At 47.1% G+C, this 19,262-nt stretch overlaps 1 protein-coding gene across 1 annotated transcript in view; it reads right to left on the reverse strand.

Moving 5' to 3' along the window:
* Positions 1 to 11,301: 11,301 nt before the first annotated feature.
* The window catches only part of LOC137334329 (NCK-interacting protein with SH3 domain-like), a 222,808-nt gene continuing 214,847 nt past the window's right edge, over positions 11,302 to 19,262 (reverse strand). Inside the window, exon 13 of the mRNA XM_067999025.1 lies at positions 11,302 to 13,399. Coding sequence (XP_067855126.1) covers positions 13,199 to 13,399 — 201 coding nt within the window. The 3' untranslated portion in view covers positions 11,302 to 13,198. The remainder of the gene's footprint in view (positions 13,400 to 19,262) is intronic.

The following is a 19,262-nucleotide window of genomic DNA, read 5'->3' on the forward strand; positions in this document are numbered from 1 at the left end:
TCAGGCTAGGTGACGCAGATTAGTTGTCTTGACCTATCTGTGTCAGACCAGCTACCTCTAGGTTTGTTGTCCTGGACTAGCTGCCCATGGTTTGATATCGTTAGATAACCGAGGGTTAATTGTCTCAGATTAATAATCAAAGATAAGCTGTCTCGGGCTAACTGCCTTGTGCCAGTTGTCTTGAGTTAACTCTCTCAGGCTAACAGTGTTGCGACAGATGTTTGATTTAGCTGTCTCAGGCTAATTATCTTTTGTCAGTTGTGTTGAGTTAGCTGCCTTAGGCTAACTGTCTTGGTTTAGCTATCTCAGGCTAACTGTGTTGGGTTATTTGTCCTGGGTTAGCTGTCTCAGGCTACCTGTCCTGTGTTATTTGTCCTGGGTTAGCTGCCTCAGACTACCTGTCTTGTGTCAGGTGTTTTGGGTTTAGCTGTCTCAGGCTAACTGTCTTGTGTTATTTGTCTTGGGTTAGCTGTCTCAGGCTAACTGTGTTGTGTTATTTGTCTTGGATTAGGCTGAGAAAAAGATAGACCAAGTAATTACAGGCCAATCAGTCTAACCTCGGTGGTGGACAAATTATTGGAAACAATTCTGAGGGACAGAATAAATTGTCACTAAGAAAGGCACGGATTAATCAAGGACAGTCAACATGGATTTGGAAAGGGAAGTTCGTGTCTGACTAACTTGATTGAATTTTTTGAGGAGTTAACAAGGAAGGTTGATGGGGGTAGTGAGTTTGATGCAGTCTACATGGATTTTAGCAAGGCTTCTGACAAGGTCCCACATGGCAGACTGGTCAAAAAAGTACAAGCCCATGGGATCCAAGGGAAAGTGGCAAGTTGGATCCAAAATTGGCTCAGTGGCAGGAAGCAAAGGGTAATGGTCGACGGGTGTTTTTGTGACTGGAAGGCTGTTTCCAGTGGGGTTCCGCAGGGCTCAGTACTAGGATCCTTGCTTTTTGTGGTATATGTTAATGATTTGGACTTAAATGTAGGGGGCATGATTAAGAAGTTTGCAGATGATACAAAAATTGTCCGTGTGATTGATAGTGAGGAGGAAAGCTGTAGACTGCAGGAAGATATCAATGGACTGGTCAGGTGGGCAGAAAAGTGGCAAATGGAATTCAATCTGGAGAAGTGTGAGGTAATACATTTGGGGAGGGCAAACAAGGCAAGGGAATACACAATAAATGGGAGGATACTGAGAGGTGTAGAGGAACAAAGGGACCTTGGAGTGCATGTCCACAGATCCCTGAAGGTAGCAGGACATGATGTGGCGATGCCGGTGATGGACTGGGGTTGACAATTGTAAACAATTTTACAACACCAAGTTATAGTCCAGCAATTTTATTTTAACTTCACAAGCTTTCGGAGGCTTCCTCCTTCCAGGACAGGAAGATAAGGTGGTTAAGAAGGTATACAGGATACTTTCCTTTATTAGCCAAGGCATAGAATATAAGAGCAGGGAGGTTATGCTAGAACTGTATAAAACACTAGTTAGGTCACAGCTTGAGTACAGTATACAGTTCTGGTCATCACATTATAGGAAAGATGTGATTGCACTAGAGAGGGTACAGAGGAGATTTACGAGGATGTTGCCAGGACTGAATTTTAGCTATGAGGAAAGATTGGATAGGCTGGGGTTGTTTTCTTTGTGCCCCGCCCTGCCCTCTCCGCTCTGCGCCCCGCCCCGTCCGCTCTGTGCCCCGCCCTGCGCTCTCCGCTCTGTGCCCCGCCCTCTCCGCTCTGTGCCCCGCCCTCTCCGCTCTGTGCCCCGCCCTGCGCTCTCCGCTCTGTGCCCCGCCCCGCTCTCTCCGCTCTGTGCCCCGCCCTCTCCGCTCTGTGCCCCGCCCCGCCCTCTCCGCTCTGTGCCCCGCCCTGCGCTCTCCGCTCTGTGCCCCGCCCCGCTCTCTCCGCTCTGTGCCCCGCCCTCTCCGCTCTGTGCCCCGCCCTCTCCGCTCTGTGCCCCGCCCCGCGCGCTCCGCTCTGTGCCCCGCGCGCTCCGCTCTGTGCCCCGCCCCGCGTGCTCCGCTCTGTGCCCCGCCCCGCGTGCTCCGCTCTGTGCCCCGCCCCGCCCTCTCCGCTCTGTGCCCCGCCCTCTCCGCTCTGTGCCCCGCCCCGCGCGCTCCGCTCTGTGCCCCGCCCGCTCCGCTCTGTGCCCCGCCCTCTCCGCTCTGTGCCCCGCGCGCTCCGCTCTGTGCCCCGCTCTCTCCGCTCTGTGCCCCGCCCCGCTCTCTCCGCTCTGTGCCCCGCGCGCTCCGCTCTGTGCCCCGCTCTCTCCGCTCTGTGCCCCGCCCCGCTCTCTCCGCTCTGTGCCCCGCCCCGCCCTCTCCGCTCTGTGCCCCGCTCTCTCCGCTCTGTGCCCCGCCCCGCCCTCTCCGCTCTGTGCCCCGCCCCGCCCTCTCCGCTCTGTGCCCCGCCCCGCTCTCTCCGCTCTGTGCCCCGCCCTCTCCGCTCTGTGCCCCGCGCGCTCCGCTCTGTGCCCCGCGCGCTCCGCTCTGTGCCCCGCCCCGCGTGCTCCGCTCTGTGCCCCGCCCCGCGTGCTCCGCTCTGTGCCCCGCGCGCTCCGCTCTGTGCCCCGCGCGCTCCGCTCTGTGCCCCGCGCGCTCCGCTCTGTGCCCCGCCCTCTCCGCTCTGTGCCCCGCGCGCTCCGCTCTGTGCCCCGCGCGCTCCGCTCTGTGCCTGAATTTTAGCTATGAGGAATGATTGGATAGGCTGGGGTTGTTTTCTTTGGAACAATGGAGGCTGGGGGGAGATTTAATTGAGGTGTATAAAATTATGGGAGGCCTGGATAGAGTGGATAGGGAGGACCAATTTCCCTTAGCAGAGGGGCCAGTGACCAGGGGGCATAGATTTAAAGTAATTGGTAGAAGGATTAGAGGGGAGCTGAGGAGAAATTTTTTCACCCAGATTGTGGTGGGGGTCTGGAACTCACTGCTTAGAAAGATGGTAGAGGCAGAAACTCTCAACTCATTTCAAAAAAAGTACTTGGATATTCACTTGGAGTGCCGTAACTTACAGGGCTACAGAGCAAGTGCTGGAAAGTGGGATTAAGTTGGATAGCTCTTTTTCAGCTGGCACAGACACGATGGGCCGAATGGCCGCCTTCTGTGCAGTAACTTTCTATGATTCTATGAACTGTCTTGCGTTATTAGTCTTGTGGTAACCGTCTCAGGATAACTGCCTTGTGTCAGGTGTTTTGGGTTAGCTGTGTCAGGCTAACTGTGTTGGGTTAGCTGTCTCAGGTTAACTGTCCTGTGTTATTTGACTTGGGTTAGCTGTCCCAGGATAACTGTCTTATGTCAGGTGTTTTGGGTTAACTGTCTCAGGCTAACTGTCTCGTGTTAGTTGACTTGGGTTAGCTGCCTCAGGCTAACTGTCTTCTGTTATTAGTCTTGTATTAACTGTATCAGGCGAACTGTCTTCTGTTATTAGTCTTGTATTAACTGTATCAGGCTAACTATTGTGTCAGGAGTTTTGGGTTAGCTGTCTCAGTCTAACTATTTTGTGTCAGTTGTCTTGAGTTTGCTGTCTCAGGCTAACTGCCTTGACACTACATCTGGAGTATTGTGTGCAGTTTTGGTCTCCTTATCTGAGGAAGGATGTCCTTGCCATGGAGGGAGTGCAACAAAGGTTTACCAGACTGATTCCTGGGATGGCAGGACTGATATATGAGGAGAGATTGGGTTGACTAGGCCTATATTCACTAGAGTTTAGAAGAAGAGGTGATCTCATCGAAACATATAAAATTCTAACAGGACTAGACAGACTAGATGCAGGGAGGATGTTCCCACTGGCTGGGGAGTCCAGAACCAGGGGTCACAGTCTCAGGATACGGGGTATGCCATTTAGAACAGAGATGAGGAGAAATTTCTTCACTCAGAAGGTGGTGAACCTGTGGAATTCTCTACCACAGAAGGCAGTGGAGGCCAAGTCATTGGATGTATTCAAGAAGGAGATCAATATATTTCTTAATGCTAAAGGGATCAAGGGATATGGGGAAAAAGCGGGAACAGGGTACTGAGTTAGATGATCAGCCATGATAATTTTGAATGGCGGAGCAGGCCCGAAGGGCCGAATGGCCTACTCTTGCTCCTATTTTCTATGTTTCTAACTGTCTTCTGTTGTTTGTCCTAGGTTAGCTGTATCAGGTTAACTGCCTTGTCTCAGTTGTCTTGTGTTTGCTGTCTCACGCTGACTGTCTTTTGCTATTTGTCTCGGGTTAGCTGTCTCAGGCTAACTATGTTGGGTTATTTGTCTTGGGTTAAATGTCTCAGGCTAACTGTCTTGTGTTATGTCTTGGGTTAGCTCTCTCAGGCGAACTGTCTTGTGTTATGTCTTGACTCAACTGTCTCAGGCTGTGTTGGGTTTGCTGTCTCAGGCTAACTGCCCTGTGTTATTTGTCCTGGGTTAGTTGTATCAGGCTAACTGCCTTGTGTCAGTTGTCTTGAGTTTGCTGTCTCAGGCTAACTGCCTTGAGTTATTTGTCTTGGGTTAGCTGAATCAAGCTAGCTGTCTTGTAATATTTGTCTTGTGTTAACTGTCCCAAGTCTTGTGGCAGGAGTTTTCGATTAGCTGTCTCAGGCTAACTGTCTTGTGCCATGTTTTATGGGTTGGCTGCCTCAGGTTACCTGTCTTGCGTTATTTGTCTTGGGTTAACTGTCTCAGGCCATCTGTCTTGTGCTCCTTGTCCCTAGTTAGCTGTCTCAGCCTAACTGTCTTGCATTATTTGTCTTGAGTTAGCTGTCTCAAGCAAACTGTGTTGTGTTATCTGTCTCAGGGTAACTGTGTTGGATTAGTTGTCTCAGGCAAACTGTCCTTTGTCAGTTTTCTTGGGATAGCTGTTTCAGGCTAACTGTCGTGTGTTATTTGACTTGCCATAGCTGTCTCAGGCTAACTGTGTTGTCTTATTTGTCTTGGGTTAGCTGTCTCAGGCTAACTATCTTGTATTATTTGTCTTGAGTTAACTCTCACAGGCTAACTGTGTTGCGACAGGTGTTTTGGATTAACTGTCTGAGGCTAACTGTCTTGTGTTATTAGCCTTGTGTTAACTGTCCCAGGATTACTGTCTTGTGTTGGGTTAGCTGTCTTGTGTAATTCGCAACCCCTCAGATAATGAAGCAGTCCGAGCCCACATGCAGCAAGGCCTGGATAACATCCAGGCTTGGGCTGATAAGTGGCAAGTAACATTTGCGCCAGACAAGTGCCAGGCAATGACCATCTCCAACAAGAGAGAGTCTAACCACCTCCCCTTGACATTCAACGGCATTACCATCGCCGAATCCCCCACCATCAACATCCTGGGGGTCACCATTGACCAGAAACTTAACTGGACCAGCCACATAAATACTGTGGCTACAAGAGCAGATCAGAGGCTGGGTATTCTGCAGCAAGTGACTCACCTTTTGACTCCCCAAAGCCTTTCCACCATCTACAAGGCACAAGTCAGGAGTGTGATGGAATATTCTCCACTTGCCTGGATGAGTGCAGCTCCAACAATACTCAAGAAACTCGACACCATCCAGGACAAAGCAGCCCGCTTGATTGGTACCCCATCCACCACCCTAAACATTCACTCCCTTCATCACCGGCGCACTGTGGCTGCAGTGTGTACCATCCACAGGATGCACTGCAGCAACTCCCAAACCCGTGACCTCTACCACCTAGAAAGACAAGGGCAGTAGGCACATGGGAACAACACCACCTGCACGTTTCCCTCCAAGTCACACACCATCCCGACTTGGAAATATATCGCCGTTCCTTCATCGTCGCTGGGTCAAAATCCTGGAACTCCCTTCCTAACAGCACTGTGGGAGAACCTTCACCACACGGACTGCAGCGGTTCAAGAAGGCGGCTCACCACCACCTTCTCAAGGGCAAATAGGGATGGGCAATAAATGCCGGCCTCGCCAGCGATGCCCACATCCCATGAACGAATAAAAGAAAAAATTAGTCTTGTGTTAACTGTCCCAGGATAACTGTCTTTCATCAGTTGTATTGGGTTCGGAATCTCAGGCTGTCTCATGTTATTTGTCTTGTGTTAACTGTCCCAGTCTAAGTGCCTTGTGTCAGGTGTTTTGGGTTAGTTGTCTCAGCCAAACTGTCTTGGGTTAGCTGTCAAAGGTTAACTGTCTTGATAAAACTGTCTCTGGCTAACTGTCTTCTGTTATTTGTCTTGTGTTAACTGTCCCAGGCTAACTGTCTTGTGTCAGATGTTTTGGGTTAGCTGTCTGAGGCTAAAAAAAACTAAACTTAATTTAGTTATAGCAAGTAGCATTTTTTAGTGAGTCAAGGTCCCTAGTGTAGTTAACATTCTCTAAATTAAGAGTAATTTAAAGGAGTAAACTCCTTAAAGGGAGTAACTAACGAGCTTAATCTAAGGCAAGTCATGGCAGCACAGCTCACACCCGTGATATGCTCCTCCTGCACTATGTGGGAAGTCATGGACACTACACTGTCCCTGGCGACCATGTGTGCAGGAAGTGTGTCCAGCTGCAGCAACTGGCTAACCGTATTTTGGAGCTGGAGCTGCGGGTGGATTCACTGTGGAGCATCCGCGATGCTGAGATTATCGTGGATAGCACGTTCAGTTTACCCCAGGTAAAGCCTGCACAGGCAGAAAGGAAATGGGTGACCGCTAGGCAGAGTAAAAGGACTAGGCAGCTAGAGCAGGATTCCCCTGCGGCCATCTCTCTCCCAAACAGATATTCCGCTTTGGATATTGTTGGGGAAGATGGCTTATCAGTGGAATGCAGCAAGAGCCAAGACCATGGCACTACCAGTGACTCAGCTGCACTGGAGGGGAGGAAAAAGAATGGGAGAGCAATAGTGATGGGGGATTCCATCGTAAGGGGAACAGATAGGCGTTTCTGCGGCCGCAGACATGACTCCAGGATGGTATGCTGCCTCCCTGGTCAAGGATGTCATGGAGCGGCTGCAGGACATTCTGAAGGGAGAGGGTGAACAGCCAGAGGCCGTGGTCCATATCGGTACCAACGACATTGGTAAAAAAAAGGGATGAGGTCCTGCAAGGAGAATATAGGGAGTTAGGAAATAAATTGTCCCAGGCTAACTGTCTTGTGTCAGGCATTTTAGGTTTGCTTTCAGGCTAAGTGTCTTGTGTTATTTGTCTTAAGATAGCTGTCTCAGGCTAACTGTCTTGTGTCAGGTGTTTTGGTTAGCTGTGTCAGGCTGTCTTGTGTTATTAGTATTGCGTTAACTGTCTCAGGCTAATTGTCCTGTGTTATTTGTCCTAGGTTAGCTGTCTCAGGCTAACTGCCTTGTGTTATTAATCTGGTATGAACTATAGAGTAGTGATAACTGGGGACTTCAACTATCCTAATATAGACTGGGATAACAATAATAATAAGGGGCAAAGAAGGGGAGGAATTTTTGAAATGTGTTCAGGAGAACTTTCTTGACCAGTACATTTCTGGCTCAAGGAGGAAGGAGGCATTGCTGGACTTGGTTCCATGGAATGAGGTGGGCCAAGTGGAGCAAGTGACAGCAGAGGAACATTTAGGGAACAGTGATCATAGTATCATAAGGTTTGGAATAACTATGGAAAAGGACACGGACCACTCTAAAGTAAAAATACTCAATTGGAAGAGGCCCAATTTCAATGGGATGAGAACAGATCTAGCCCGGGTAAATTGGAATCAAAGATTGGCAGGCAAAACTGCAACTCAACAGTGGGCAGCCTTTAAAGAGGAGATGGTTCGGGTACAGTCTAGGTACATTCCCATGGGGGAGAAAGGTAGGGCAATTAAAGCCAGAGCTCCCTGGATGACAAAACAGATAGTGAGTAAGATAAAATGGAAAAAAGGGGCATATGACCGATGTCAGGCTGATAACACAAGTGAGAACCAGGCAGAGTATAGAAAGTTCAGAGGGGAAGTGAAAAAGGAAATGAGGGGCAAAGAGAGAGTCTGAGAATAGTCTGACAGCTAACAGAAAAGGGAATCCAAAAGTCTTCTACAGGCATATAAATAGTAAACGGGTAGTAAGAGGAGGGGTGGGGCAGATTGGGGACCATAAAGGAGATCTACTCATGGAGGCAGAGGGGATGGCCGAGGTATTAAATGAGTACTTTGCATCTGTCTTTACCAAGGAAGAAGATACTGCCAGAGTCTCTGTAAAGGAAGATATAGTTGAGAAACTGGATGGACTAAAAATTGATGAAGAGGAGGTACTAGAAAGGCTAGCTGTACTTAAAGTAGTTAAGTCACCCAGTCTGGATGGGATGCATCCTAGGTTGCTGAGGGAAGTAAGGGTGGAAATTGCAGAGGCTCTGGCCATAATCTTCCAAACATCTGTAGATATGGGGGTGGAGCCAGAGGACTGGAGAATTGCAAATGTTACACCCTTTTTTCAACAAGGGTGTAAGGATAAACCCAGCAACTACAGGCCAGTCAGTTTAACCTCAGTGGTGGAGAAACTTAAAGAAACGATAATCCGGGACAGAATTAACAGTCACTTGGACGAGTGTGGATTGATTAACAAATCCGTGCTGGCTTTCCCTAAAGGCAAATCATGTTTATCCAAATTGATAGAGTTTTTTGATGAGGTAACAAGGAGGGCAATGCAGTTGATGTGGTGAATATGGACTTTCAAAAGGCGTTTGATAAAGTGCCGCATGGTAGGCTTGTCATCAAGATTGAAGCCCATGGAATAAAGGGGGCAGTAGCAGCATGGATTCAGAATTGGCTAAGGGACAGGAAACAGAGAGTAGTGGTGAACGGTTGTTTATCGGACTAGAGGCAGGTGTACAGTGGTGTTCCTCAGGGGCCGGTGCTGGGACCACTGCTTTTCTTGATTAAATATTAATGACTTGGACTTGGGGGTACAGGGCATAATTTCAAAATATGCAGATAACCCAAAACTGGAAAGGGTAGTAAACAATGAGGAGGATAGTGATAGACTTCAAGAGGATATAGACAGGCTGGTGGAATGGGCAGACATGTGGCAGATGAAATTTAACGCAGAAAAATGCAGAGTGATATATTTCGGTAGGAAGAACGAGGAGAGGCGATATAAACTAGAGGGCACAACTCTAAAAGGGATACAGGAACAGAGAGATCTGGGGGTATAAGTGCACAAATCGTTGAAGGTGGCAGGATAGGTTGAGAAAGCGGTTAAAAAAGCATACGGGGTCCTGGGCTTTATAAATAGAGGCACAGAGTACAAAAGTATGGAAGTTATGAAGAACCTTTATAAAACACTGGAGTATTGTGTCCAGTTCTGCGCACTGCACTTTAGGAAAGATGTGAAGGCCTTAGAGAGGGTGCAGAAGAGATTTACTAGAATGATTCCAGGGATGAGGGACTTTAGTTACGTGGATAGACTGGAGAAACTGGGGTTGTTCTTCAAACAGAGAAGGTTGAGGGGAGATTTGGTGGAGATATTCAAAATCATGAAGGGTCTAGACAGAGTAGATAGAGAGAAACTGTTCCCATTGGAAGAAGGGTCAAGAACCAGAGGACATAGATTTAAGGTGATTGGTAAAAGGATCAAAGGTGACATGTGTTTTTACACAGCGAGTGGTTAGGATCTGGAATGCACTGCCCGAGGGGGTGGTGGAGGCAGATTCAATCATGGCCTTCAAAAGGGAACTGGATAAGTACATGAAAGGAAAAAATTTGCAGGGCTACAGGAATACGACGTGGACTCAATGGGCCGAATGGCCGACTTTCTTTGATTCTAACTGACCCAGGCTAACTCAGGTGTTTTGGGTTAGCTGTCTCAGGCTAACTGTTTAGCGTTATTTGTTTTGGGTTAACTATCTCAGGCTATCTGTCTTGTGCTTGTCTTGGGTTAGCTGTATCAGGCTAACTGTCTTGACTCATTTGTCCTGTGTTAGTTGTCTCAGCTTAACTGCCTCGTGTTATTTGTCTTCGGTTAGCTGCCTTGTGTTATTAGTCTTGTGTTAACTGTCTTCTGTCAGGTGTTCTGGGTTAGCTGTCTCAGCCTAACTGTGTTGGATTAGCTGTCTAAGGCTAACTGTCCCATGATATTTGTCCAGGGTTAGCTGTCTCAGGCTAACTGTCTTGTCAGGTGTTTTTGGTTAGTTGTCTCAGGCTAACTTGTGTCCATCGCTTGAGTTTTCGGTCTCAGTCTAACTGTCTTGTGTTATTTGTCTTGGGTTAACTGGCCCAGGCTAACTGTCCTGTGTCAGTTGTGTTATTTGTCTCAGTCTGACTGTCTTGTGTTAGTTTTCTTCAGTTATCTGTCTCAGGCTAACTGTCTTGTGTTAACTGTCCCAGGCCAACTGTCTCATGATAACTGTCTTGTATTGTTTGTCTTGGGTTAGCTGTCTCAGGCTAAATATCGTCTTGTCTTGAGTTAGCTGTCTCAGGCTAACTGTCGTGTGTTATTTGTCTTCAGTTAGAAGAAAGTTAGCCTGAGACAGTTAACTCAAGGCAAATAACACATGACAGCTAGCCTGAGACAGCTGATATTTGTCTTGAATTAACTGTCTTGTGTTATTTGTCTAAGGTTAGCTACCTCAGGCTAACTAGCTTGGATTATTTGTCTTGAGTTAGCTGTCTCATGTTAACTGTCTTGTTATTTGTCTTGGGTTAGGCATCTCAGGCTAACTGTCTTGTGGTAGTTGTCTTAGATGGCAAGTACAGGCAGAGAATGAAGTATGGGTATATACCTTATTTGTTAGATGGGGATGTACCGTCAGCGAACGATGGATGGGTGCACACTGTTTTTTGGTCTGTTTGCTGGATGGGCAAAGACAGTGACTTTTTAAAAAAAGTACTGGCAGCAAATGATTAATGGGTGTACATTTTTGTTTCGGGGAATACAGGCAGTGAATGATGGATGTGTGTACACTGTTAAATGGGGAGTGCTGGCAACGAATGGTGGATGGGTGTACACTTGTTAGATGCGGAGTACAGGCAGTGAATGATGGATGTCTGCACAACGTTTGTTAAATAGAGTATAGGCACTGAATGATGGATTGGTGTACACTTTTTTAAAATAAGGAGTACAGGCAGCAGATGATTAATGGGTGTACACTGTTTGTTGGTTTATTAGATGGGGGATTGGTGGGCACAGTAGGTTTATTAGATGGGGAATACAGGTAGACGACGATGGATGGGTGTACACTGTTAGATGGGGAAGTACTCGATGTTGTAAGTAGAGTTAGCTTTGCGTTGGACTGGGACTGCTAGTGTAAGAACGGGGCAGAGAGCAGTTCTACACAGCTCGACCACACATTAAAATAAGCAACAAAAAAAACCTGTGATCTGTGTCCCAATGCACACCAAGCCATCAGAAAGAGACCACAACACAAAAATAAATACTGTAGCTGCTTTAATTGTACAAACATTAGCACTGAAATACTGAGCAAGCTATACTCCGAGCCGGAAACCACAGCCTGCAGCAGCCGATTGTTGGACCTGTGCTCTCCCAGTGACTGCCATGCTGGCGAGTTGCTCACAGGGCAAACAATAGGCTTGTGTTCTCACTGCTCTTTCAGGCCACAACTGAAGATACTACTTCCCTGAGAAAGTTAGCAGCCAATGAGTACTCACCATACTGTGCCCCCACTCCTCCCAAACTAACACTATTAACAGATTGGCTCAAGGCTACTCAAATGTTAATCACTTCTATTAACACTGGCAAATAGCAGTCTGAAGCAAGTGACACTGGCAGAGAATATTGACCTCAGTACATATACCAGCAGCTGGAACCAAACGATTAGACACGGGGTTACGATGAAATTAAAAGTGGCTGTATACTAGAGCGGCCCCTATCAGAGAGTTGGTGGAGGATGTTGTGATGACCTCAACCACCCAACTTGCATCAGGACCCCTGGTTGCAATAAATAGCACAACTGTCCCAAACTACAAACGTTTGTGCCTGTCCATATCAAAGTCTCTGTTTTTGCCAATTGAGCAGATTAACAGCATGAAGTGGTAGAATGACAGCGTTATTCCTGCCTCAGGAATATGTCACAGCCCCTGAGCAGATGGCAGTTTAGTGACATGGGCTTCCCTCGGGATGGAGTAATTGGCACACTTAGCCCTCTCATGCCACACAATCTCCAGACTATAGGCGGCAGCTTTTTAAACACACGCAAATATTTTAAACATCCTGACACTGATCTGAGATGTATCGAGTGAGATGGGGACAGGAGTTGGTGACCTATCCATTTCCTATCAGACTTTAACTGTACAATTACAGGTGATGGTTAAATGTCATCTTGTGCTGTATAACCTCCATCCAAAACTATCTTTCACACATTCTCACATACGAGAACGACATTAACGGAAATCCTTGACCACCATATTTATCCATTTATTTATAGTGGCTATGTCATTTCCCGATATCAATATCACAAAGAAAAACCATCTATAACATTGGCAGTCCTGTCACGGTGTGGGACACCTGGGCACTCTGACAAGCGCTGGCACCCTCATTACCAACCACTACCATTGCCAGAAAGCTGTCTTTGTGATAGTTCTGCAACCGCAGCAAGTTAACAGATGGTTAAACACTCTGCCAATCCCCCAACTCCTATCCACGAAATGGAGCGGAGGGAGTCACAAACGTCAGGGATCAGATAACATCCATAAACTGCTCAAGTTTCATCCTCATGGTTTAGGTACCACATAAACCCCTCAACTCATTTCAGCTTTACAACACACTGTGACCCAGCTGTAAATGTCTAGACGATGATTATAGTTATTTGTATATAGCGTTCTGACAGTTCCACAGAAGATCTGGTCTGTTTCGGACCAGTCAGCAAAGGTACATGTTAGCTTGGCCAGCTCATCAACTGAGAATACCCTGAAATAAGCAGGACATCGTACCCAATAAATCCCCTCCCCAACATTCTGCTCTGTCAATTAAGTATTCATGTTAGTGCAAGGCTACTCTTCTACTTTAGAGTTATTGAAGCTTCACCACGTGATTAAAATGTACGTAAACCCACTGTAGACAACAGTGTAGCAACAAGAATAATCATGGTCAGTCACAATGCTCCACCATCTCTGTAGCAAGTGGAAGATACAAAGTGTTACAAGAAGTGAGAGAAACTTTTGTAAGGCTGCAAAGGCTTTGGGTTCAGTTACAGATAAAAGCGCATCGTCAAACGGGGACTAGCGATTAGGAGAAGAACCACATCAGCTAATCTTTCAAGTATTTGCATATGGCATACTTTAAACTCATTTGGTACATTCCCCTTGGAGTTAGTTCTCAATAGTGAAGTCTGGAAATTCTTTGTAAATCTCAATGATGATCAGCTTGTCCATCTGGCACGGCTGGTCATTCTCCTCCTCCACCAGGATTCGCTGGAACGTTACCTGCAGGTCAGGGAGGCGGTGTTGGTGACACATATAATCAGTTGAGCGGATGATGGCATGCATCAGTGAGAGGTACTCCATTCTAATCTGTAGGAACAAGGGAGAAGGATTGTGTGTGAAGTCTAACCCAAACATCGTCACCACATGCAGCATTACTGCATGGATTAATGCTCTGCTCAACACAAAACTACACTGAACCATGAACGGTGCTTAATGCAGCATTGTAGCACTAACCTCAAAAACTGCATTTACATAGCTTCATGCAGAGTACAATGAAAGCAGACAATCACAATCTTTGGGATGACTCTAGAACTTATCTTAAGACCAATTTGTCTATACTGATCTTCCAATAAGTGAAAATAAATGTACGATACAGACTCGAGTCTGTGTGGGGAACGACTCTCTATATACAGCCCGCTGGATGTCTATACTAGGGTCTCTGTTAATAGGCAAGTCTCACTAGTCTCTTACGGTTGAGAAAGGCATGGATGTTAGGGAACTTGGGGAAATAAATAGTGATGTCTTGAGGAGTGTACATATTACAGAGAGGGAGGTGCTAGAAGTCTTAACGCGCATCAAGGTAGATAAATCTCCGAGACCTGATGAAATGTATCCCAGGACGTTATGGGAGGTTAGGGAGGAAATTGTGGGTCCCCTAGCAGAGATATTTGAATCATCGTCAGCTGCAGGTGAGGTGCCTGAAGATTGGAGGGTAGCAAATGTTGTGCCTTTGTTTAAGAAGGGCGGCAGGGAAAAGTCTGGGAACTACATCTGTAGTGGGTAAGTTGTTAGAGGGTATTCTGAGGGACAGGATCTACAGGCATTTGGAGAGGCAGGGACTAATTAGGAACAGTCAGCATGGTTTTGTGAGTGGAAAATCATGTTTCACGAATTTGATTGAGTTTTTTGAAGGGGTAACCAAGAAGATAGATGAGGGCTGTGCAGTAGACGTGGTCTACATGGACTTTAGCAAAGCCTTTGACAAGGTACCGCATGGCAGGTTGTTACATAAGGTTAAATCTCACGGGGTCCAAGGTGAGGTAGCCAATTGGATACAAAATTGGATTGACGACAGAAGACAGAGGGTGGTTGTGGAGGGTTGTTTTTCGGACTGGAGGCCTGCGACCAGCGGTGTGCCTCAGGGATCGGTGCTGGGTCCGCTGTTATTTGTTATTTATATTAATGATTTGGATGAGAATTTAGGAGGCATGGTTAGTAAGTTTGCAGATGACACCAAGATTGGTGGCATTGTGGACAGTGAAGAAGGTTATCTAGGATTGCAACGGGATCTTGATAAATTGGGCCAGTGGGCCGATGAATGGCAGATGGAGTTTAATTTAGATAAATGTGAGGTGATGCATTTTGGTAGATCGAATCGGGCCAGGACCTACTCCGTTAATGGTAGGGCGTTGGGGAGAGTTATAGAACAAAGAGATCTAGGAGTACAGATTCATAGCTCCTTGAAAGTGGAGTCACAGGTGGATAGGGTGGTGAAGAAGGCATTCGGCATGCTTGGTTTCATTGGTCAGAACATTGAATGCAGGAGTTGGGATGTCTTGTTGAAGTTGTACAGGGCATTAGTAAGGCCACACTTGGAATACTGTGTACAGTTCTGGTCACCCTATTATAGAAAGGATATTATTAAACTAGAAAGAGTGCAGAAAAGATTTACTAGGATGCTACCGGGACTTGATGGTTTGACTTATAGGGAGAGGTTGGATAGACTGAGACTTTTTTCCCTGGAGAGTAGGAGGTTGAGGGGTGATCTTATAGAAGTCTATAAAATAATGAGGGGCATAGATAAGGTCGATAGTCAAAATCTTTTCCCAAAGGTAGGGGAGTCTATAACGAGGGGGCATAGATTTAAGGTGAGAGGGGAGAGATACAAAAGGGTCCAGAGGGGCAATTTTTTCACTCAAAGGGTGGTGAGTGTCTGGAACGAGCTGCCAGAGGCAGTAGTAGAGGCGGGTACAATTTTGTCTTTTAAAAAGCATTTGGACAGTTACATGGGTAAGATGGGTATAGAGGGATATGGGCCAAGTGCAGGCAATTGGGACTAGCTTAGTGGTATAAACTGGGCGACATGGACATGTTGGGCCGAAGGGCCTGTTTCCATGTTGTAAACTTCTATCATTCTATCACATTTTTGGCCATCAGTGAACAGTCAGTATATTGTTTGGGACAGGAGAAGATCATTGGTCCAATGAGCATCCCATCAGTTCCCTTACTCTGATTCTGAAATCGATAGCCTTCTATCTGCTTTTCCAATAGCAAATGTAACCCCACTATTTAAAAAAGGAGGGAGAGAGAAAACAGGGAACTACAGACCGGTTAGCCTAACATCAGTAGTGGGGAAAATGTTAGAGTCTATTATAAAGGATGTGATAACAGGACACTTAGAAAATATCAACGGGATTAGACAAAGTCAACATGGATTTATGAAAGGGAAATCATGTTTGACAAAACCTACTGGAGTTTTTTGAGGATGTAACTGGTAGAATAGATAAGGGAGAACCAGTGGATGTGGTGTATTTGGATTTTCAGAAGGCATTTGATAAAGTCCCACATAAGAGGTTAGTGTGCAAAATTAAAGCACATGGGATTGGGGTTAATATACTGGCATGGATTGAAAATTGGTTAACAGACAGGAAACAGAGAGTAGGAATAAAGGGGTCTTTTTCAGGGTGGCAGGCAGTGACTAGTGGGGTACCGCAGGGATCAGTGCTTGGGCCCCAGCTATTCACAATATATATCAGTGATTTGGATGAGGGAACTAAATGTAATATTTCCAAGTTTGCAGACAACACAAAACTAGGGATCGTGAGTTGTGAGGAGGATGCAAAGAGGCTTCAAGGCAATTTAGACAAGTTGAGTGAGTGGGCAAATACATGGCAGATGCAGTATAATGTGGATAAATGTGAAGTTATCCACTTCGGGAGGAAAAACAGAAAGGCAGAGTATTATTTAAATGGTGATAGATTGTGGAATGTTGATGTACAAAAGGGACCTGGGTGTCCTTGTACACCAGTCATTGAAAGTAAACATACAGGTGCAGCAAGCAGTTAGGAAGGCAAATGGTATGTTGGTCTTCATTGCAAGAGGATTTGCGTATAGGAGCAAGGATGTCTTACTGCAGTTATACAGGGCCTTGGTGAGACCACACCTGGAGTATTGTGCGCAGTTTTGGTCTCCTTACCCAAGAAAGGATACACTCGCCATCGAGGGAGTGCGGCGAAGATTCACCAGACTGATTCCTGGGATGGCAGGACTGTCATATGGGAGGTTGGGTCGACTCGGCCTGTATTCACTCGAGTTTAGAAGAATGAGAGGGGATCTCATTGAAACATATAAAATTCTGACAGGGCTAGACAGACTGGATGCAGGGAGGATGTTTCCCCTGGCTGGGGGGTCCAGAACGAGGGGTCACAGTCTCAGGATACGGGGTAGGACATTTAGGACTGAGATGAGGAGAAATTTCTTCACTCAGACGGTGGTGAACCTGTGGAATTCTCTACCACAGAAGGCTGTGGAGGCCAAGTCACTGAATATACTTAAGAAGGAGCGAGATAGATTTCTAGACACAAAAGGCATCAAGGGGTATGGGGAGAGCGCGGGAATATGGTATTGAGATCGTGGATCAGCCATGATCATACTGAATGGCGGAGCAGGCTCGAAGGGCCGAATGGCCTACTCCTGCTCCTATTTTCTTTGTTTCTATGAATCCATCCAGTCCTTTTTAAACCATGCCATAGTTTTCTGTTACAGAACTTTCCTGGATCCAAATAACTCACTATCCATAAAAATCTTCAATCTCTGCGTCAGGTCCACTTTTCAGAGAATATAGTCCCAGGGTGGACAATCTGTCCTCTTAACTCAGCCCCCCACATTCAATACTCAGCTCCCTCCAATAACTCAACATCTTTCCTGTAATATGGAGATCAAAACTAGACACAGTGCTCCAGGTACAGTCTCACCAAGACCAGATACAGCTTCATCACCACCACAGGTTTATAAATCACACCCCTAGCTATTTCGCGTTTTGGCTGCTGCTCCGGACCCATCACTTCCATTTCCCCTTTTTTCTTCTTTTCCCTTTACCCCTCCTAGGCCCTTCTTTCATTTCTCCCCTCTCCCCACTCTGCTCCCCGAAATCCCTACCCCAACCCATCAGCACTCCTCGACATTCCGACTCTCCCTGGGATGTAAAGATAACCCCCGGCTTCTCTCCACTACAATCCGTCTTCATAAACCGCTCTCCCTTGACCCCTCACCTTCAACGAAAAGTGCGAGGACTCATGGACTTCTTTGTCACTAAGATTGAGACCATCCGTTCAGCTGCCTCTGCCGCTAACCTCCCTTCCTCTAGCCCACCGAGCCAAATTTCCCCCCTGCCCTAGCTCTACTCGCATCTTTCTCTAGTTTCTGTCCTATCTCCCCTGATGCCCTCTCCGAGCTCACCTTGACCATGAGACCCACCTCCTGCTCCCTCGATCCTATTCCCACCAGACTGCTGACAACCCAACTTCCCCTCCTGGCCCCCATGTTAGCTGATATTTTTTAACGGTTCTCTCTCCTCAGGTACTGCCTCCTCCTCTTCAAATCTGCTGTCATCACCCCCCCCTCCTCAAAAACCCACCCTTACCCCTCTGTCCTTGCAAACCACCGCTCCATCTCCAACCTCCTTTTCCCCCAAAGTCCTTGAGCGTGTTGTCACCTCCCAAATCCCTGCCCATCTTTCCCACAACTCCATGTTTGAATCTCTCCAATCAGGTTTCCACCCCTGCCACAGTACTGAAACGGCCCTTATCAAAGTCACAAATGACATCCTGTGTGACTGTGACCGTGGTAAACTCTCCCTCCTCATCCTTCTCGACCTGTCTGCAGCCTTTGACTCGGTTGACCACACCATCCTCCTCCAACGCCTCTCCTCTGTCGTCCAGCTGGGAGGGACTGCCCTCGCCTGGCTCCATTCTTATCTATCCAGTCGTAGCCTGAGAATCACCTGCAATGGCTTCTTTTCCTGCTCCCGCACCGTTACCTCTGGAGTCCCCCGTGGATCTATCCTTGGCCCTCTCCTATTTCTAATCTACATGCTACCCCTCGGTAACATCATCCGAAAACACAATGTCAGATTCCACATGTACGCTGAAGACACACAGCTCTACCTCATCACCACCTCTCTTGACCCCTCCACCGTCTCTCTCATTTGTCATGCTGCTTGTCTGACATTCAGTATTGGAAGAGCAAATATTTCCTCCAACTAAATATCGGAAAGACCGAGGCCATTGTCTTTGGTCTCCGCCACAAACTTCGTTCCCTAGCCACCGATTCCATCCCTCTCCCTGGCTACCGTCTGAGGCCGAACCAGATCGTTCACAACCTTGGCGTCCTGTGCGACTCCGAGATGAACTTCCGACCACATATCTGCTCCATCACCGCGACCGCCTACTTCTATCTCCGTAACATCACCCGTCTCCGCCCCGCCTCAGCTCATCTGCTGCTGAAACGATCATCCATGGCTTTGTTACCTCCAGAGGCTCCCGGTCCGGGATGGCCTCTATTTTAAAATTCTCATCCTTGTTTTCAAATCCCTCCATGGCCTCGCCCCTCCCTATCTCTGTAACCTCCTCCAGCCTTACAAACCTCCGAGATCTCTGCGCTCTTCTAATTCTTGCCTCTGTGCATCCTCGATTTTAATCGCTCCACCATTGGACAACCCACAGGAATCAATCTAGTGAACCTTTGTTGCACTGTCTCTAAGGCAAGTATATTCTTCCTTAGATAAGGAGCCCAAAACTGTACACAGTACTCCAGGTGAGGTCTCACCAAAGCTCTGTAACAATTGTAGCAAGACTTCCTTACTCTTGAACTCCAACCCCCTTGCAATAAAGGCCAACATGCCATTTGCTTTCCTAATTGCTTGCTGTACCTGCACACTAACTTTTTGTGT

This window comes from Heptranchias perlo, chromosome 17 (genome assembly GCF_035084215.1).
Source record: "Heptranchias perlo isolate sHepPer1 chromosome 17, sHepPer1.hap1, whole genome shotgun sequence".
Taxonomy (NCBI): Eukaryota; Metazoa; Chordata; class Chondrichthyes; order Hexanchiformes; family Hexanchidae; genus Heptranchias; species Heptranchias perlo.